General features: G+C 41.4%; 6 protein-coding genes across 6 annotated transcripts; 4 read left to right on the forward strand and 2 right to left on the reverse strand.

Moving 5' to 3' along the window:
- Positions 1–10,701: 10,701 nt before the first annotated feature.
- On the forward strand, positions 10,702–11,868 carry LOC117637284 (probable carboxylesterase 5). Its single transcript, XM_034372135.1, has one exon. The coding sequence runs from the start codon at positions 10,846–10,848 to the stop codon at positions 11,758–11,760; it is 915 nt and encodes a 304-aa protein (XP_034228026.1). The 5' UTR covers positions 10,702–10,845; the 3' UTR covers positions 11,761–11,868.
- Positions 11,869–11,984: 116 nt separating this feature from the next.
- On the forward strand, positions 11,985–13,161 carry LOC117637283 (2-hydroxyisoflavanone dehydratase-like). Its single transcript, XM_034372133.1, has one exon. It carries the CDS (start codon positions 12,100–12,102, stop codon positions 13,018–13,020), a length of 921 nt encoding a protein of 306 aa, XP_034228024.1. The 5' UTR covers positions 11,985–12,099; the 3' UTR covers positions 13,021–13,161.
- A 508-nt stretch (positions 13,162–13,669) lies between these two features.
- On the forward strand, positions 13,670–14,932 carry LOC117637285 (2-hydroxyisoflavanone dehydratase-like). Its single transcript, XM_034372136.1, has one exon. It carries the CDS (start codon positions 13,833–13,835, stop codon positions 14,736–14,738), a length of 906 nt encoding a protein of 301 aa, XP_034228027.1. The 5' UTR covers positions 13,670–13,832; the 3' UTR covers positions 14,739–14,932.
- A 692-nt stretch (positions 14,933–15,624) lies between these two features.
- On the forward strand, positions 15,625–17,176 carry LOC117638788 (probable carboxylesterase 12). Its single transcript, XM_034373910.1, has one exon. It carries the CDS (start codon positions 15,865–15,867, stop codon positions 16,987–16,989), a length of 1,125 nt encoding a protein of 374 aa, XP_034229801.1. The 5' UTR covers positions 15,625–15,864; the 3' UTR covers positions 16,990–17,176.
- A 312-nt stretch (positions 17,177–17,488) lies between these two features.
- LOC117637924 (probable carboxylesterase 12) lies at positions 17,489–18,587 on the reverse strand. The gene has a single exon (XM_034372977.1). The coding sequence runs from the start codon at positions 18,496–18,498 to the stop codon at positions 17,551–17,553; it is 948 nt and encodes a 315-aa protein (XP_034228868.1). The 5' UTR covers positions 18,499–18,587; the 3' UTR covers positions 17,489–17,550.
- A 427-nt stretch (positions 18,588–19,014) lies between these two features.
- On the reverse strand, positions 19,015–20,308 carry LOC117637389 (probable carboxylesterase 12). Its single transcript, XM_034372268.1, has one exon. It carries the CDS (start codon positions 20,278–20,280, stop codon positions 19,219–19,221), a length of 1,062 nt encoding a protein of 353 aa, XP_034228159.1. The 5' UTR covers positions 20,281–20,308; the 3' UTR covers positions 19,015–19,218.
- Between the last annotated feature and the right edge of the window lie 1,328 nt (positions 20,309–21,636).

Raw genomic sequence — 21,636 nt, forward strand, 5'->3', positions numbered from 1 at the left:
CAGGTGTTGGGTAATTTTTATACATGATTTATTATGTCATTCACTCAATATTTTGAGTTAGTTCTTGACATTTTGTAGTTTTTTTTCTTCATTTTTGTATTTCTATTTTTCTATTCAAACAACAATAATGGTGTATTTACTAATTGGAAATTGGAATTCTGATCAGAAATTAAATTCCACTTATGGAGAATTTCTGCGTTTACTTCACATCAAGGAATTGAAAAGTAAGTGGTGACAGGACCCGATCCCAATTCCACTTTGGAATTCGAGCCGAATCCTGTGCGTGTCCGACACCTGGCGAATGTCGGGCACAAATGACCTTTTTACCCTTCCTGTTACAATTACGAGTAAAACTTTCCTTAGACTCCTGCCGAAAATTCGGCAGAGTCTCCCCTGTAATTTGTCCAAACCCAAAAAATTCCACCTATTAAACAAGCAAATAAACTTCACCCAAACTGCCAGAATAAATCAACCAAACATTTCTCAACTCTGGTTCTCAGTTCCAACCAGATATCAGAGCATTTACTACAAATTTACAAAGACTTTAAGTACTTTACAACAAAATCCTATGTTTCTTAAGTGGCGCGGGAGCTAGGAGTGGGCCGGTGGTGGATTCCTTCGTACTTCTACAGCCTGGGGGCGCAAAACAATTTGAAAGTGTGAGTGGACAAAATAACGTTCTCAAATCAATTTATAAACATAGTAACCCCCGTTGTAAAAATAAATAGGTATGTAAATCTAAAGTTCGACTGTAATCAAATATAAGGCATTCAAATAAACATGTATATATACATACGTATCTATGCAGATGTAAAACATGCACGAATATCGAGAAAACGTAAATAATATGACTGAAAGCAATAATTACATAAAAGCACTGAAACTCTTTTAAATCTACCACCAAGATGTACCTCTGTAAATCCGTCAATTCACCTGGCAGGTTTCGGCGACACAGAGTCTATCCGAGCCGCAAACTGGCAAGATTCAGGGGACTATAGTCAGCCTGATCCGCTGGCAGGTCTCGATGACACAAAGTCGACTCGAGCTGCTCTGGCAGGATTCAGGGGACCGTAGTCAGCCTGATCCGCAATCCTGGTAGGTCTCGGGGACACAAGGTCAGCCGAGCAGCAAATCCTGGCAGGTCTCGGGACACCAAGTCAGCCGAGCCGTAAATCCTGGCAGGTCTCGGGGACACCAAGTCAGCGGAGCCGCAAATCCTGGCACTCACGGTCCGAGCGTCCCCGAAACTCGTGAGGCAATGTCAAGTGCACTGACGAAACTGAAAATAGACTGGATGTCCGTAGACATCGGTCCAACTGAGGGTAATCACCAAAATTGCGTACATGGTGGTTTTAAAATAAACTATCTTAACAAAGTCTGATAATTAACTGTAGTTTGATAAATCTGAGCTAGGCTGCTATTTCTGTATCATAAATCTCAAAGTCTGCTGTCTATATAACTTTAGCATGTTCAACTAAGCAGTATAGAAATAAAGATATTTACGGCATAATTCATGCTCGGAAAAACCTTCAATAAAACTTCTTCAAAATCAAATAATGAATTTCATTCATATAAACTTATTTATAAAATCATTTATATATATAAACTCATTTATAGAAAATCATTTATGAAAGAAATGTCCACTCACTGCTGAGCTGAGCTAGCTGGACCTCTTGAAGGTCCCTCCTGTGATTCAGTCTGGCCTCTGGTGACAAGACCCGACCCAATTTCCACTTTGGAATTCGAGCCAAGTCCTGTGCGTGTCCAACGTCTGGCGAATGTCGGGCACAAATGACCTTTTTACCCTTCTTACTTCAACTTCTCTTTAAATTTCCCTAGACTTCTGCCGAAAATTCAACAGAGTCTCCTCTGTATTTTGACCAATCCCAAAATTTTTCACCTGTCAAACAATCTCAAATATTTCACCCAACAGCCAGAATGTTTCCAGTAATCAATTCAATTCTAATCTCCAAATTTTCAACTGGATATCAGAGCATATTCTCAAGTTCTCAAGGTTTAAAGGATTTTCTACAACTTTACCTTACTTGGTGGTGCGGAAGCTATGACTGGCCCGGTGGTGGATCCCACGTACCTCTATGGCCTGGGGGCGAAAAACAGTTTGAAAATGTGAGTGGACAAAAATAATGTTCTTCAAAACAATTATCATAAACATAATATCCCCCATTGTAAAAAGGAAATTTAGCTAAATAAAACTGAATACGTACTTTCTACGCCAAGTATATTCAACTCAAGGCATTCTATCTCAGTCATATTCAAGCTCTAAAGTTTCATACTAAACCACTGAAATCAAAGCTCTCATAAAAGTGCTGAAATTAAACGTGTATAAAAAGTTCTATGCTCAAGCCTTGCATACTGAACAAAGATAAAAGTATCTATGCTTGAAAAATCAGAAAAGCTGATTTAAAATAGCTGAAAATCATAATTAAATAAAAGAAACTCAAAATCTTTTGAAAATACTACCAGTTCGTACCCCTGTCATTTCCGTCAATTCCCTGGGAGGTCTCGGGCGTCACACAGGCTACCCGAGCCGCAAACTGGCGAAATCAGGGGACTATGATCAGCCTGTCCCGCCGGCAGATTCCTCGGTGACACCAAGTCAACTCGAGTCGATCTGGCAGGATGCAGGGGACCGTAGTCAGCCTGATCCGCAATCCTGGCAGGTCTCGGGGACACAGAGTCAGCCGAGCCGCAATCCTGGCAGGTCTCGGGACACCAAGTCTGCCGAGCCGCAAATCCTGGCACTCACGGTTCGAGCGTCCCCGAAACTCGTGAGGCAAAGTCAAGTGCACTGACTGAACTATAATCAGACTGGATGTCCGTAGACATCGGTCCAACTCTGGGTAATCACCAAAGAAAATGGGTACGAGATGTTTTAAAATAAATTCCTTTAAAAAGAAATATCTGAATAATAACTGTAAAACTCAAGTCGTGCTGCGGTCTCAACTGATTCGAAACTCAAACTCTGTTTTTCTAACTGGTAAATAAGCAGCACCGACTTATAGAACTATTACTGTAATAATCGTGTTCGGAACCATAATAAAACTTACCCAAGATCAAATAAGGAAATTTACTCGAAGAAACTCATTTATCAAAACTCTCTTATATAAATCAAAGTAAAATCACTTATAAACTTATTTATATAAAATCGAATCAAATCATCCATAAAATCTGATTTACAAAAGCATGTCCACTCACAGATGTTCCGAGCTACTTCGACCCCTCGAAGGTCTCTTTTACACTTCTGCCGAGCTCCTGGTGCCTGATTATCCCGAAAGATTAAATTAATAAACTGCTGAATAAAACGAAATTCAACTAAACACCCTGCCCCCGGCTCCTAGAAATACAAACACTTATTCCAGTTATTCCTATCCCCGCCTTAGCTTTTTAAATAGTTAGGCCGGCCTCAAGAGACCCAGAACCTCGATAAGCGATGAGTTGCTCGATCGGCCGATCCGGGACCCCGTGGGTCCACGGTCTCCGATGGCCAATCTGAGCTTCCCTAAAAGTGTCTCATAGGGCGGGAACCAAGTTCTGCGAAATTGGTCCGAATCGGACGGTCGGATTGGCCAAAATCGCGTTATCGCTTAAAACCCTAACCCTAGCCCCAGGGTTCGCGATTCCGGAGTATCCGAGACTCCGATTCGTGATCCGTCGAATCCTACGCGATCCTGAAATCACGTAGACCGACATCTCCAAAATTCAGCGCGATCCAACGATCACACGACACTGCACCCACGGACCGCGCAATATGGAAAATCCGTTCGGGGCTCAAACGGACCCCGAATCGGGATCCGCGAAATCTCACGCGCTCGTGACGACACGAGGACCTCAAAACTGGCCAAAGCCGTGCCACCACCCTGGCCCACGCGCCGCCACACGCGCGGGGCAGATCGGGTGTCCAAAGAGATTCGGGTGTGCCGAAAAAATCGTGGAACCGAAACTCCAAACTCCTACCCTAGGTAAAACATCCTATTTGGAGTCACTTTTGTTCTTGGACCACCCTTAAAAAGTGACCAGAAATAGTAGTTTCGAAGGGCCGAAGTTTCGGCCAAACTTCAAGTCGAAAATTTAACCCCTTAACGCTAAAATAGATCGAAGCCCATATACCCATCAGCTAGAGCACGAAAAATAGGTCAAAAACCATACCTTACTCGATCGATTTGGTTGAGAAACGAAGGAGAACGAGCTCCCACAAATTTTCAGAAAAACTGTCGGACCCGGCCTGTTTCGTGGAAGTTTCCGGATACTACAGTGGCGGATGGAGGCTGAGGAGGGGCAGAGCTGATAGAGGGAAGTGAGGTGGTTCTTTTGGGACCGGTATTTCCTGAAACGGTGGCCTGAGTTGGGAGAAATCGCTCTCTAAAGTCGGCTGGTCGAGATGGTTCGAGAGAGAATGCAGCTGGGTTTATAAAAACTGAACTTCGAAATATTTACGGTTCTGCCACTGAGACTCTTTTGACCATAACTCCTTCGTTACAACTCCGATTCGGGTCTACTCCGTGTCTACGGACTCCTTTCGCCGTGCTCTACGTAATGGCGCAAGCGGAAGTCCCAAATTCTTTCTCAATCAAAAAGTCAAATTTTCCCCATTAAAAAATGCAAGGGCAAATTGGTCTTTTCGCTAAAAGATATTTTCTTTACTTTTTTAGATATTTTCTTTCTTTTTAGATATTTTGTTTTGGGTTCTTACATCTGGTGCCTGATTAACCAAGAATATTAAATTAATAAAACTGTTCAATAAAAGAATTAAATTAAAACACTGACCCCCGGCTCCTAGAAATGCGTGCACTCATTTTCAAGTCAATCCTATGCTCACTTTAGCCTTTCAGACAATTAGAACGGCCTTAAAGGACCTGAAGCTTTACTAAGCCATAATCTGCCAGATCGGTCGATCCGGAACCCCGTGGGGTCCACGACCTCCGATGGCCGATCTGGGATTCTCTAGAGGTTCCTCACAGAGAAAGACCCATATCCTGCGAGTTTGGTCCGAAATGGACGGTCGGATTAGCCAAAATCGCGTTATAGCTTAAAACCCAAACCCTAGCCCCAGGGTTCGCGAGTTCAGAGTATCTGGGACTCCGATTCGATATCCGTTGGATCCTACACAATCCTGAAATCATGGAGAACGACATATCCAAAGTTGAGTGCGATCCAACGGCTCGGCGATATTGCACCCAGGAATCGCGCAATATGGAAAATCCGTTCGGGGCTCAAACGGACTCCAAATTGAGATCCGCGAAATCCTACGCGCTCGTGACAGCACGAGGATGGCAACAATACACAGATTCACTACACTACCCTCACCCACGCTCCGCCACACGCGCCGGCAGTTTGTGTGTCCAAAGCGATAACGGCTCGCCGGAAAAACTCCAAACCAAGACTCGAAACTCCTATCCTAGGTAAAACACCCCATTTGGAGTCACTTTTGTTCTTGAACATACGCCAAAAAGTGGCCGAAAATGGCCGATCACGGCAGCCGAAGTTCGGCCGATTTTCAATTTGAAAATCGAGTGATCTACAGCTAAAATCGATCAAAACCCATCCAACCATCAGCTAGAGCACGAAAAATAGGTGAGAAACCATGCCTTACTCGAACGATTTGGTTGAGAAACGAAGGAGAACGGAAGGCTTGAAACTCAGGCGAAAATCGATTTTCGCCTGATTTCGGCGAGCTCCGGTCGGTGCAGGGGCTTAGACCGGTCTGGAAAGGATGGCGGCGACGAGACGAAGTTAACGGTACCGGTGCCCTGTGGCGGCGGCTGGGCGAACGGAATGGGGAAGGGGGAGGCGCGGGGCGCGCGGGCAGAGGAGAGGAAAAGGGATAAAAATCTGACTTTTTTCCAAATTATCGTTTTGCCCTTTATGGTATTTTGACCGTATTTTCTTCGTTACAACTTCGATTCGAGTCTACTCCGTGTCTACGGACTCGTATCGTCGTGATCTACGTAACGGCGTAAGCGGAATTGCCAAATTCCTTCTCGGTCAAAAAGTCAACTTTTTTCCTATTAAATAATGTGAGGGCAAAATCGTCTTTCTTCTAGAATAAATTAATATTAATTTTAAGATATTTTGTTTTGGGTTATTACAAGTGGGGCCCACATAAGATTATGAATTAAATTCCTGATTTTAGAGGAATTCAATTCTTGGGTGGGAGGTGGTATTCTAATTTGTGGAAAAGTAACCCATTATGAATTCATCTTTTACTCATTATGTCCTCACACAATTTTCAAAATTCAAAATATGCTATCTACTTTAACCCAACAACAAGGACATTTTAGTAATTAGCACCACTTCTACCCTAATTCCATATGATTTAGTAAACAACTTCAATACGAATTCAGAATCTAACTATCCTCAATCCATATGGTTTAGTAAACAACTTCATTAGGAATCTGGAATCTAATTCTCCTTAATTCAATTTCTCATAATCTAATTACGGATTAGTAAACATGCCATAAAGTTAACTATGATTTTCCACCTCTTCAAAGTCTCCATTCAAAGATGGTATCGTAATGGCTCGTATTTTAATTCTCAAAATAAATGGCCCAGATCAAAAGTCCATTAATTATCATGGTGGAGCCGCTTATGCATATTATCATCTGTAGTTCTCATTCTCAAAGCAAATGTTATTGCAATTCCTTTCAAAACACTGATATTAATAAGAGGCACATTTTAGAATTTTCTCAGCAAACTCAGCATAAGTTGCGTGGGGAAATAGCTCTCTCATCCAATAAAAGATTCAGATTATGCTCAAAGGGTTTACTAAAACTGAAGAAATAGATAAAGGGAAATAAGGAGAGTAAGACACACAGAATTATAGTGGTTCAGCTACTTGATATAGCCTACGTCCACTTAAAAGAGAGTTGTTTGCTCTTATTCATCATAAGAATTACAAAAGGTTCAGTAGTACATATATATATATATATATGTATAACTCTCTAGTATGCAGTCCCAAGAAGACTGTTCTAATTCCAATATAGTGGTACAGTTGAGAACTTTGGTCCAACGGTAATATAGGTGAGTATTAATCAAAGCAATTATTCCAACAAAAACCTAACCAATGAAACTACAACAAGAAGTTGAGACATAACCTAGCTAAATCCCGATGGTCATGCATTTTGTTCATCGGTCTTGTCCGTTTGAATACAACTCAATCTTGAAGCACCCAAACATATAAGGAATATGGCAGGCAAAATGGAGGCTTTGAGAGGATTTGATGATGCCGAATGAAGTAAACGTACTGAACTGTCGAGCAAATACACTGAGAGATGGCACCAAGTAATCCAAAAATGTCAAGAACATCAGCAAATAGCCTTCGCTGGGGTCTTGGATAATAAAACCACCACAACGTCCTCCACCTCCTCAATTCAACTCTTTCCTTTTTACCCTTGTAAATGAGCTCCCAGATGCAAGTCAGTACAGCAGCAATAGCCAACATCACACCAAATACTGCATACTGGGGATTCCTTGGGGAGGAAACCTGATCAAAAGCAAGTGACAAAATCTCTAGGCACAGGGCAATGAGTAAAAAGATCACTTTGCTGAAGTAGCCTACAAATAAATCAGTAATACAATGAACTAAAACTTAACAAGCAAGAACAATGCAAAAGAAAATGTAGATTAACTATGATTATGAGTTATGACTATTCGACAACCATTAGGCTTGAAAAATGATGTAGAACATATGGGGAAAGCAATTGAAGAGGAGTTGGAGAGACGCATACGCAAGGGTAAATCAAACAAAACACATCACTTTGCTATGATGTATCGACTTTTTCGGGCATTTGAGATTGTTTAGCAGCTCGAAACCTGGTGTTAAACTTTTTACACTTTCCTATTTTAATTCATTGTTTATTCCTAGAATTTCTAGGAATATTTAAGTAGATTTTACTCGTGACTAGGGTCTTTTTTTTAAAATTCCAATTTATCAAATAAACCTTGAGGTTTCCTCATATCTTCTTGGTGGATTCCAGAGTTACATGTTCTAGGCTAAAGTTTTAGCCAATCTATTATCCTCGTCACGCTATGTTAAAAAACTTAAACTGTCACGGAATAAGTCAACAATGTATATCAAAATGACACCTCCCTCACGTGCAGCCCCAATCCTACACGATTAGACCCTTCGAACTAGAGCTTTAATGTTAATACCATGTTAGAAAACGCATAGGCTGCAAAAGCTAAGGAATGACCAAATGATAAGATTTTTAAAAAAATTTACAACATAATTCCAAAAATATAAACACTTGAAAATAACCACGAGTGAATGTACTTTCAAAAACTTGGAAACTCGATGACAAAGATCGATCTCTCTCTCTCTCTCTCTCTCTCTCTCTCTCTCTCTCTCTCTCTTTGGCAACCGATAACAGAATCTGTTCACAATTGATAAACTTTAAAATCATAAACAAACTCAGATTTCAGTACACACCCAAGATTCAACCCGAAATGAAGAAGAAAGGAAATACAAGGGCAATAATCAACCAAGAGGAAAGGAAGATAGAGCTTCTTCAGAACTTAGATCCAGTAATTCAGAAAGGGGGAGTTGTGGTTGCTAGAGAGAGTGATAATTGCGGAAGAGAGGTGTATACTGTTCCTCATGTTTTCCTTTCCAACTTTAAAGAGGGACTTTGTTTTCGTTTTCACGAAATCGTTTACCGTTTTTGTTATAGGCGTACCAAACACAAATTGTTTCTTAGTGTAGCTTTGATGCATTTCTGGTTCTGAAGTAAAAAAATTGAGTTATACCAAAAAATAACCAAGGAGCTGGCATTTAGGTTTCTCATCACCAAGGGGGTTTAGCCACCTCTTGGATCATAAGCTCAAGTCAAGCTTCTATGAACTCGTATTTAGACTCTCAATTTCAGATTCAAGCCTACGGTCTCAGAAATTACCCCAGCTACCAGTTTGCAGTTCAGAACCTCAACAAGATGTTCATGAAGAAATGAGTTTTGGCTGCAACAAAGCTCATAATACTTGTAACATCTCTTCAAAGTCCAAAGATGGTATCGTAAAATGTTCCACTTCTGGTCCATTAATTATCATGGCTTGTGCACATACTATCATCTGTAGTTGTCAAAGCAAATGTTGTTGCAATTTCTTTGAGAACACTGATATTAATAAGAGGCACATTTTAGCATTTTCTCTCGACTCTTATACCTAACCAATGAAACTACAACAAGAAGTTGAGGCATAACCCTAGCTAAAATGCTCATGTTCAGTTATTTTGTTCAGCGATCTTGTGCGTTTGAAATGAATACAACTCAATCTTGAAGCACCCAAACATATAAGGAAGACGGCAGGCAAGAGGGAGGCTTTGAGAGGATTTTGATGATGCCGAATGAAGTAAACATACTGAACTGTCGAGCAAAGACACCGAGAGATGGCACCAAGTAATCCAAAAATGTCAAGAACATCACCAAATAGCCTTTGCTGGGGTCTTTGTCTCCCAGATGCAAGTCAGTACAGCAGCAATAGCCAACATCACACCAAATACATATATTAATACTAAGTACCTCAATACAATGATCTTTCCCTTATTTTGCTAATCTTTACAACATCTCGAAATACCCAAAGATAAAAGAAACATGAAAGGCAAAATGGATAGTTTGATAGGATTATTAGCATGTCGATGGAGGTAATCATACTGAACCCCAGAGCAAATGCTTTGAGCGATGGCAAGAACTAGCCCACAAATGTCAGGAAAATTACCAAAAAGCCTGTTTGGTGGATATGGATGATAATACCACCATATCCTTCCCCAGCTCTTGAATTCAACTCTTTCTCTGTAACCCTTGTGAATGAGCTCACAGATGCAAATGAGTACGGCCGCAATAGCCAACAACATACCATATAGTGCATAGTGGGGCTTACTTGGGGACGAAAGCTGATCAAAAGAAGCTGAAATAGTCTCTAGCCCAAGGCTAATGAGGAAAAAGATCCACTTCTCTGAATAAGTAAACTGCAAAAGAAATGAAGCGGCCATTTATTATTCAAAGATATCTTATCTAGCAAGAAATATAGCAAATCAAAACAATAAGAATCAGTTTTCGAGCAAAACTTCTCCTCGTGCGACCGATAACGCGAGTTGGTGGCGTGAGGAGAGATAGAGAGAGGGGTATATGCAACCGATGTACGCAAAGTTTTTCTTTGAGTTTTGATATCATGACCTTTGTCCTGTGCTTTGGCTTGTTATGGTCGTCTTAAGAATAAAAACATAAACGCGATGCAACCGATGCAACCGATGTAAACAACATAAACGCGATTAGCTTAGTTTATTTTTCTAATTCAAACGTTAAAGTGCAAAAAATTTCAAATCTCATGTAAAATTATCGAATCTTAAGAATAAAAAAGAAAACATAAATTAAGAAATGCAAAGGAAACTAAATGTGTGGGTCCCAAACACTGGTGATCCATAATTAGATTGAACACTCGCAAGGATTGACAATGGACATGAACAAACTAGATCAAATAACTGAAGTTAATGAATTATTTGAATTAAACGATAGGTGTTTCTATTTGGGCCCAACACTTTTCCTCTCCCCCCAAACCCAACAAGTTTTAAAATCCCTATTTTACCCCTAAAATAAAAAGTCTCAAGCTCAACCCGTTGGATTGGCGGACGTGTTTGAGACGAAAGAAGATAATTTTTGCTTTCAGCTGCTCAACCACCCCATTACCCACGTAAGCCTCTGGCCTTAGCTGCCAAGAAATGGTTGGTTAATTTCATAAAATATCGAAGTATTAATACGCAATAATTCTCTTCTATAAAAACCAAAACAAAAATCACAAGTCTATCAGTTTCACAACAATTCTCATTTCTTATCTCCGATGGACCCAAAATCCTCCTCAACCGAAATATCAGTCGAGTTCCCGACGATCTTCAGAATCTACAAAGATGGTCGCGTCGAAAGACTTAAAGGCACCGAAACCGTCCCGCCTTCCACCGACCCCGAAACCGGAGTCCGATCCAAAGACATCGTCCTGTCGCCCGAATCCGGACTCTCCGCACGCATCTTCCTACCCAAACTCACAGACCCGACCCGGAAGCTCCCCCTCCTTGTTTTCATCCACGGCGGCGCTTTCGTCATCGAGTCCCCCTACTCTCCTCTCTACCACAACCACGCCGCTTTGCTAACATCCGAAGCAAACGTCGTTGTCTTGTCTGTGAACTATAGGCGTGCCCCCGAGCACCCACTCCCTGTTGCGTATGAAGACTCATGGGAAGCACTCCAATGGGCCGCGGCCCATTCGAATCGTAATGGACCCGAGGCCTGGCTCAACGATTATGTTAACTTTGACCGTGTTTTCGTGGGCGGGGACAGCGCCGGGGCAACCCTTACGCACCACGTGGTACATCGTGCCGGAGTCCATGGCCTGAGCGGGGCAAAGATAGTTGGCATGATTTTGTTTCACCCGTTTTTTGGGAACGGAAAGCCCGATAAGCTACTCGAGGTTGTTTTTCCAGAGTGTAATGGGCTGGACGACCCGAGAGTGAACCCGGGGAAGGATCCGAAATTGGGGAAGATTGGGTGTCGGAGGGTGTTGGTTTTTGTGGCTGAGAAGGACTTTTTGAGGGACAGGGCCTGGGCTTACTATGAGTCATTGAAGAAGAGTGGGTGGGGTGGGGTGGTTGAGATTTTGGAGAGTGAAGGGGAGGACCATGTGTTCCATTTGTTCAACCCAAGCTGTGACAAAGCTGTGGCTTTGGTCCAAAAGGTGGTTTCTTTCATAAATCAGGACTAGGTTGGGCTTGTGTTAGGTGAGTTTGTAATTTCAATGTCATCATAAGATTTGTGTAATAGAATATGAGCATATTATATTTGCCAAATATGTATTACATTATCGTAAGTATTCTATAATCACTCATTTGGGCCTTCACTCTTTTGGCAATTTGGCAAACAAAAGCTCAGGATCTCTAGTTGCCGAAAGTGGATTTCTTTGTTTACAAATAAAAGATGCCCCCCACTTTGCAAGTTGCATTGCTACATTTTCCTTTTAAGTCATCCATCGTCTGAGCCTCTACCATAATCTTCATCCCCCCATCTAATTGAATTCTACCACACCTTTTTGTTTTCTCTGAAAATGGAGCCAATCAACAACGAAGTCCTTAACGAATTTCGCTTCTTTCGGGTGTACAAAGACGGTCGCATTCAAAAATTCTACGACACCCAAAAAACCCCACCATTCAATGACCTGATCACGGGTGTCCAATCCAAGGACGTTATAATTCAACCCGAACCCGCCGTTTCCGCCCGTATTTTTCTACCCAAGATCCACGACCCCACCCAAAAACTCCCAGTCCTCTTCTTCCTCCACGGTGGCGCGTTTTGCATCGGGTCTGCCTTCTCTCCAATTTATCACAACCACGTCTCCCGTTTGGCCGCTGAAGCTCACGCAATTGCGGTGTCCGTTGAATATGGGTTGTTCCCGGAGCGACCCGTACCCGCTTGTTATGAAGACTCATGGGCTGCGCTCCAGTGGGTCGCGGCCCATGCTACCGGGGATGGACCCGAGTCGTGGTTAAACGAGTATGCTGACTTTGACCGGATTTTTATAGGCGGGGACAGTGGTGGAGCGAACTTATCACACAATTTGGCAGTTCGGGTCGGGTCGTCCCGGTTACCGGGCGTGAAGATTGCCGGGGTGGTTCTGGTGCACCCGTTCTTTTGGGGCTTGGAGGAGGATGATCAAATGTTTCTCTACACGTACCCAGAGAACGGTGGGTTGCAGGATCCTAAGCTGAGACCGCCCGCAGAGGATTTCGGAAGGCTACCGTGCGGGAGGGTGTTGATATTTTTTGCTGCGGACGACCATCTGAGAGAGGCGGGGCAGATGTATTATGATGACCTGAAAAAGAGTGAGTGGGGCGGGAGTGTTGAGGTGGTGGAGCATGAGGGTGAGTGCCACGTGTTTCACTTGTTCAAACAATTTGGATCCTTCATCAACCAAAATAAAAAACAAAGTACCCCTTCCCCTCATAAGAACAAGTTGGAACATCTTTAAGTTCATCCATTTTCTTTGGTGTGTATGATCTCATTCTCATACATGCTACAGAAAGTTAATATGTTTTCATGTAATAATGATCAATATGCGGTCCAATAATTTCAAGTCTCAGTATATCAATCGACTAAATTATTTGCCCAATAGTGTTTTTTTTCGGAATATCCCTCTTGAAATAATAAAATAAGAAATGTCATATGACCTTGATCTAACTTCAATTGTAATAAGTAATTTTATTAATAGTTGAAGATTTCTGATCAATTCGTGAATCTTTTAACTAAGATTCTGCTCTTTTTTCCTATCGTCACGATTAGTTTGTAGATTAATTAATTTGATTATCCATTGTACACATCTTATAATATTATTTGTTCAATAATACAATATATTTTTCAACAAAAAATCATGATCAAGCTTGAACAACACATTCATCATATCATTACTTATGGCTTTTGAACTTCATATAGTATCATCCAATTACATGAAATTATGAACAATGAAGAATTCATACACAAAATACACAAATGAAATATAGACCAAACCCCACGAGCAACATAACATATGAGAAAGAAAAGAAGAAAAAAAAAACCATTAATTTGTTTCATTAAAAACTGATTGCCTAAAGTTTAAAACAATCAATTACGCACGACCCCGACAAATATAAAAAATGACCAAAAGAAAAGGTCGCTCCACTCACTTTGTTTTCTTTTCAAGTTTCTGCTTTTTCTTCCTTTGATCAAAACCCACTCTAAATTGTCTTGGTCTCTGCTCCACCATCTTCTCCCTCTCACTCTATCAAATTCCTCTCATTTCTGAAAATGGAGCCAACCAGCAATGAAATCGATCATGAATTTCGATTCTTCAGGACATACAAAAATGGTCACGTCGAAAAGTTCTACAGTACCCACAAAATCCCACCTTCTAACAACCCCGTCACCGGGGTCCAATCCAAAGACATCATAATCTCACCCGAACCCGCTATTTCCGCCCGTATCTTCCTACCTAAGATCCATGATCCGACCCGGAAACTCCCCGTCCTCTTCTACATCCATGGCGGCGGGTTTTGCTTCGAGTCCGCCTTCTCCCCGCTCTACCACAACCACGTTGCCTCACTGGTCACTGAAGCCCGAGTTATAGCGGTGTCTGTCGAATACGGGTTGTATCCGGATCGACCCATACCCGCTTGCTACCAAGATTCATGGGCCGCTCTCAAATGGGTCGTGTCCCATTCGGCCAGGAATGGACCTGAGCCATGGTTGAACGAGTATGCTGACTTTGACCGGGTTTTTATAGGTGGGGACAGCGCTGGAGCGAACATATCGCACAATTTGGCTGTTCGGGTCGGGCCTGATGGGTTATCGGGTGTAAAGGTTAACGGGATTGTTCTGGTGCATCCGTTCTTTGGGGGTCTGGAGGAGGATGATGAAATGTGGCTTTACATGTGTCCGGAGAACGGTGGGTTGCAGGATCGTAGGCTGAAACCGCCCGCAGAGGATCTGGCAAGGATTGGGTGTGGGAGGGTGTTGATATTTTTTGCTGCTGAAGACCATCTGAGGAAGGTGGGCCAGCGGTACCATGATGAGCTGGCGAAGAGTGAGTGGGGTGGGAGCGTTGAGGTGGTGGAGCATGAAGGTGAGAGCCACGTGTTTCATCTCATGAAGCCTGATTCTGAGAAGGCTACAAATTTGATCAAGAAATTTGGTTCCTTCATTAACCAAAATTAGGCAGGTATTTACCAACTTACCCCCTTAAAAGAAACAAGTTGAAATTTTCAACATGCATTGTAATCACATCCATTTACTTCACCTTGCTTGCTCTAATGCTGTCTCTGCTTCTCATACATGCTTTGTTCACTAACCAGGAACAACTATAATGTGAACTTTGGAGATAAATTTAAGAAAAAAAAGACTTTACTCGAGTATTATTCAATTTTGTTTGATTAGTATGCCTAGATTCTGAACACGACACGATTATTAAATAGATTCGATTAAAACAGTTGAGTAACGAAATTCGATTACTAACATGAGTTTTTAATGACGATCCATTTATAATTTTTGTACATAACTTATTTCAGTGATACCATGTGCAAACTAAAGTAATAATTCAGGACATTGAAGTGGTCCTTGGGACCATGCAAAGTATATGGTCCCCTTGATTATTTCCGTAAATTTTGTCAGAAATTTTGGCTTTCTTCTAAGATGATTTTCACAGGACCAGTTATCTCAAGATTTGGCTCTTGTATCAGTCAATCAATTGCAGGCTTTGTTTGTAGTTCTCCGTCCTTTTGGGGGATTCCAATAAATTCGAACTTCGACCAAAAAAATAAAATAAAATTGCAATAACCAAAAATTATGGAAAGGACAACCATATAATTCTGAGATTTTTATCTATGTGAAGACAATGTGGATTTTTTTTGAGAAATTATTTGATGTATCAGTACACTTGTAACATCCTGTGACATGTTAATATGATAGTACATCCGTGACATACTAATGTGGTGTTAAACATACGGCGGATGTTAAAATGCGAGGCAATTCGCTATAAACTTAGAATGATGGACTGAAGTTGGCTTATCTCATGTTGTTCTGGATAATTACTTAGTTTATTTGTAACAAGTCCAGTCATTTTTCAGACCATAAAAAACATGGGTTCAACCAACCAATTGTCAAATCCAATCTGTAGAAGTCCAATATAAGCCCAAATTGTTACATTCCCAAACTATAAGGGAACCTCTGATGTAGATTTCCATAGCCAAAGAAGACATTTTCACTGGCTAGCAAAATAATATAGATGCTGGAGATATTGTTGTGACCTTTTATCATTCGCTGGTTGGTTGGAAAGGAGAGATCGATGGCAAGTTGTGTCCTAACCATGTCTTTATGGCCAAAACCAAAAAATCCCACATGCACTGGGAACCTCAAATTGAATCTGCCCTCTTCATTATTCACACATCTCTCTCTTCCACACAGAAAGTCCTGCAATATCCGCTTGTACTCATCCTCCTCTACCTCCATGGATGCAAGCGTGAGCAATGAAGTAGCCAAAGACTTCTCTCCCTTCCTCAAAATATACAAAGATGGTAGAGTGGAGAGACTTTCAGGCACTGATATTGTTCCCACCTCACTAGATGCACAAACTGGTGTTGCATCCAAAGACGCCGTGATCTCACCTGACACCGGGGTATCAGCCAGGCTCTACATCCCCAAAACCAAAATCACCACAAACCCAACAAAGCTTCCTCTCCTTGTGTACTTTCATGGAGGTGGCTTTTGCATGGGGTCACCATTTTGTGCCTATTACCATAGCTATGTGACATCTTTAGTTGCTGAGACAAATGCTGTTGCTGTGTCTGTTGATTATAGGAAGGCCCCAGAGAACCCTCTGCCTCTAGGGTTTGATGATTCATGGGCTGCTCTCAATTGGGTTCAATCTCATTTTGAAGGGCAAGGCCCTGAAGAGTGGCTCAATTCATATGCTGATTTTGAAAGAGTGTTTTTTGCTGGTGACAGTGCTGGGGCAAACATAGCTCATCACATGGCCTTGAGATTGGGGCATGAAGGTTTGGTTGGTGTGAAGCTTAAAGGGATTGCTTTGGTGCATCCATATTTTTGGGGGTCAGAACCAATTGAAGGGGAGACTCATGTGGTTGAGAATAGAGCAAAGGCAGAGGGTATATGGAGATTTGCTTGTCCAAGTACTATTGGAGCCGATGACCCGCTTATAAACCCGGGTAAGGATCTGAAACTGGCGAAATTGGGGGCTGATAGGGTCTTGGTTTGTGTTGCTGAGCAGGATGTGCTGAGGCAAAGAGGGTGGTATTATAGCGAGTTGTTGAAGAAAAGTGAGTGGGGTGGGGCTGTGGAGGTTGTGGAGACAAAAGAGGAGGATCATGTGTTCCATTTGAACAACCCAACTGGAGAGAATGCTGTGGCTTTGCTCAAGAAGGTTGCTTCCTTCATCAATCAGGATATATAAATTCCTGAAATAGGGTTCTCTGTTTCTAAATTGATGGTTGTCTCAGTAAGTCTTTAGTTCTGTTATTAAGCAAGCATTCAACTTGAACTTGCTGTATTCATCAATTCATGCCCTGTAGTTCAGAGTGATGACACCTAATGGTTATATTGGATCCCAATCTTGATTCGTTGGGAATTTGGTACGATAATATGTATGTTTCTGTGTTTTTTTTTATCAAGGTTTAGAAATAAAATAGGGAAGATGATGAAAAAGTACTCAAAATGCAGGAGAATGACTTGTACGATAAAATTGGACTTTTCGAAATAGCCTTCATTTAATTTGATTTCAAGTGAGTTGATGCATGATTTGTGGAAAATTATTTTGTGTTTTAGATTTAGTAAACAATCATTAATCCCATCCATCCTCAAGGCAGTTTGCTTTATTTGACGAAGAAACATAGAACATAATAGCAGTACAAGGCATAAAACAGATGAAGAAAAGAAGAAGCTGATGGAAATTACAACAATGGAAAACCATCAACCTGGCTTCATAACACAGATCTGATACAATGGAAAAATAAAACTAATTAATAAAAGAAACCATCTTTTTTAACAAGGCCACAGCATTGTCACAAGTGGGATTGAACAAATGGAACACATGGTTCTCCCCCTTTGATTCAATCACATCCACAGCCCCTTTCCATCCACTCTTCTTCAGTACCTCACTATAACGCCATCCCCTATCTTTCAAAGCATCTTTCTCAGCAACACAAACCAGCACTTTCTCACACCCCAATCCCCCGAGTTTCGGATCCTTACCCGGGTTGAAAAGTGGGTCATCGGATCCACTAGTCGAAGGGTAAGCCAAACGCCATAAACCAACCATGTACTCTCTTACCACTGGGGGCAGAGCTTGCTCTGCCCCAATGGCTTCACTTCCCCCAAAATATGGATGCACCAAAACAATCCCTTTTGGCTTAACACCACCCAACCCCTCAGAGCCTATTCTCAAGCCCACGTTGTGTGCTATGTTAGCCCCGGCGCTGTCCCCAGCTATAAACACACGTTGGAAATCTGCATGTCGATTTAGCCAATCTTCAGAGCCCTTTGCATCAGAATGGGAAGCAACCCATTTGAGAGAACCCCATGCATCATCGTAAGCGGCAGGCAGAGAGTGCTCTGGGGCTAGCCTATACTCAACAGAGACAGCAACGATGTTGGTCTCCGCGACTAAGGCGTTAAGGTAGTTGTGGTAAATGGAAGAAGAGGCGCGTTCGACCACGAAGCCGCCTCCGTGGATGTAAACAAGAAGAGGGAGCTTTTTGTTGGGGGAGTTGGTGGCGGATTTTGTGGGGAGGTAAAGCCGGGCAGATAATGCTGGTTCTTTTGAGATCACAACGTCTTTCGATTCGACGCCGGTTTGGGGATCTAAGGATGGAGGAAGGGTTGTTGTGCCTGTGAGCCGCTCAATTCGACCATCTTTGTATATTTTGATGAGAGGAGAGAAGTCATGGGCTAGTTCATTGCTCATGCTTGGATTCAATGAAGACAAGTTTATTTCCTTAATGAAAATTACAAAATAATAAAAATGAGAAGAGAATACGAAACACAAACAGAGAGTTAAAAAAATTTGTGTGGAGAATTCAATTTTGCTCACCACCTTATGGTGTTGCATTACAAATCGCACTCAATGTGGAGAAATTTTTGAGTGTTACGTGTCACATTATAATTAATTAGAATTAATCGTAATTAAATGTGTGGTTATGTAAGGCACCACTCCATTATTTTTCGGTAACAAGGGAGTTGAAGCCCCAAAAATAGGAAAAGGTATTGTACGGATCAAAACCGAGCCCCAGTGTAGCCATAACTGTATGATTGGTCAATCTCACTTTGGGACTAGTGTCACTCAAATATGTAAGGGATGGGGAGGAGATAGACAAATCGGGGACAAAAAATCTCAACTCGTTATAAGATTTTAAATATCCTCTTGATTTCTTTTCTTTTCAATTTTTTCTTATAAACATAGTAAAGTAACAAACCAACAATCTTCCCAAATCAACAAAAATCATATATAAAGTACATTTTTATTTCCTTACAAAATGTTAAAAAGTGACACACAGGTATCCTCCTATCTTACACATTATTTACAAAATTAGAGGGTACTTGCACAAAACAAATAAGAAAAGGTGAAGCCACCAGTTATATACACCTGATTACACGTAAGATGTTTTCGCTTTGGAGGCTATGGAAATCAAGATTGATGCAAGAAGGAAACAATCTTCTCAAGCATGGCCTCAGAATTCTTATTAGGGGGACTGAACAAATGGAATACATGGCTCTCCCCCTTTGTTTCACTGACCTCCACAACCCCTTTCCATCCACTCTTTTTGAGTACGTCACCATAATACAATCCCCTATCTTTCAACGCATCTTTCCCAGCAACAAAAACCAGAACTTTCCCACACCCCAACTCCCTCAATTTCGGATCCATAGTCGGGTTGAAAAGCGGGTCATCGGGTCCAAAACTCGTAGGGTTCACAAAACGCCACAATGCAGTCATATACAAGCTCACAACTACAGGCAGAGTTGCCTCTGCCCCAACTGGTTGTGACCCCCAAAAAAATGGATGCACCAACACAATTCCATTCAGCTTAAAACCATTCAATCTGTCAGAGCCTAATTTCATAGCCATCTGGTGTGCTATGTTAGCCCCAGCGCTGTCACCAGAGAAAAACACACGCTGTGGATCTGCATATCTACTAAGCCACTCCTCGGAGCGGTTTCCACCACCAAAATGAGAAGAAACCCAATTGAGAGCAGCCCATGAATCTTGGTAAGCAATAGGCAGAGGGTGCTCTGGGGCTAGCCTATAGTCAACAGAGACAGCAACAACGTTGGCCGCGGTGACTAGGGAGTTGAGGTAGTTGTGATATGTGGGAGAAGAGGCATGTTCAACACAGAAGCCACCTCCATGAAAGTAAACAAGAAGAGGGAGTTTGCTTTGGGTTGAGTTGGTGGTGGAGTTGGTGACGGAGTTGGGGAGGTAAAGCCTTGCAGATATGCCCCTTCTTCGAGAGATTGCAACGTCTTTAGATTGAACGCCAGTTTTAGGATCAAGCGATGGAGGAACGCTTGATTTTCCTATGAGCCTCTCGATCGTCCCGTTTACATATATTTTCACGAGAGGAGAGAAATCAATGGCAACGGCATGGCTCATGGGAGGAGATAAATCAGGGGCAACGCCCTGGCTCATGGTTGGAGCCATGGAAGAGAAGAGAACAATGAACACAATTATGGATAACATTGTAGGCATTTTTTCTTGGCATGCATCTATTGGCAACATTAAGGGAAAACAATCTTGTCATATATATAGATTTTAAGAATTTGTTGTATATTTAATAAAAGCTAATTTTACTCACTATCTTTAAATATCATGTAGTATTATCCTCCCACTTTGCGGATGGAGCAAGATGATGGACTCTCCTCCAACCCTTTTTTTGGTTGAGTCTCCTCCAACTGTTGGTTTTGAAATATCTTACGAATATGATGAACCACCGAGAGAGATTTTTGACCTCAGTTTATCTTCTTCCCCCTTACAATTTGTGCCTTGACCACATAACTATAATTAAACCCTTCAGTTGTCCATATTCAATTTATCTTAACCACTGGTTTTTGTCTGAAGAAACTGGGACCTTACCACTTTCACAATCCTGAAAACCAGACAAATGCTGTCAACGCTCAATGTTCTGTTGATAGAATGCCCCTATAGTCTTGTACCAAGCTGCATGACTATACATCAATTCCAGACATATCATCAACCTTTGCAATGAAGAAAATTATGAAGTTGCATTGGTCCAAACCATCATGTCGACATTGCGAAGAGATGGTCAAGGCATGTAGAACTCGTTTAGGTTTCAGAAATTATGCGAACACCCCCTCAGGTTTCAAATTGTTTTCACAAAACCCCTTATTATTATTGTTAGTCCAAAAATTGATGATTTAATTAAAAAAAATCTTAAGAAAATGACAAATTTAACCTCAATGAATAAAAGATTGTAAAAGATTTCCCATAACTTGCCACATATTAAAAGAGAGTACAAAAACAATCTTTGAGAATGGTTGAAAAGGAAGTAAAGGTTTTCTCTTTACGAATGGGTGGCGTATCAAGTTTTTCTTGCTCATCTAAATTCTCATATGTTTGGCACAATATGTATCACACCTACGATCAGAGAATACAATTGGTCTCTTTTTCTCAAATAGAAAACAAAGTATACAAAAGCATATCGATAAAAATTGGAAGTGAAAAAAAGTGCTAGAAGGAATCATTGGATCTATCTAGGCCAAAGACATATTACTATAGTGCAGTTTGAGCCTTGAATCACTGAGTTCTTTAGCATAGATATATACAATTTTTTTTTTTCATATTATTGATCTTGTTGCCATTGTTGTTTGGGTTCTTGAAATGCAGAGAGCCAATGCGAAGAAGAAGAACTTGATTTGGTTATACTGAACGCGTATTTCCTATATTATTTCATGTTTTTCTTTTATCTTTTAAGATAATGTGTTGTCAATGTAACCCCATTTCCGAACATAGAGATTTTGAGTTCGAGTAGCAAACTAAAACTTGAAAGTTCCCCTTAGTTTAGATTTCGTATGCTTCATCAATACT

Source organism: Prunus dulcis, chromosome 8 (genome assembly GCF_902201215.1).
Source record: "Prunus dulcis chromosome 8, ALMONDv2, whole genome shotgun sequence".
Taxonomy (NCBI): Eukaryota; Viridiplantae; Streptophyta; class Magnoliopsida; order Rosales; family Rosaceae; genus Prunus; species Prunus dulcis.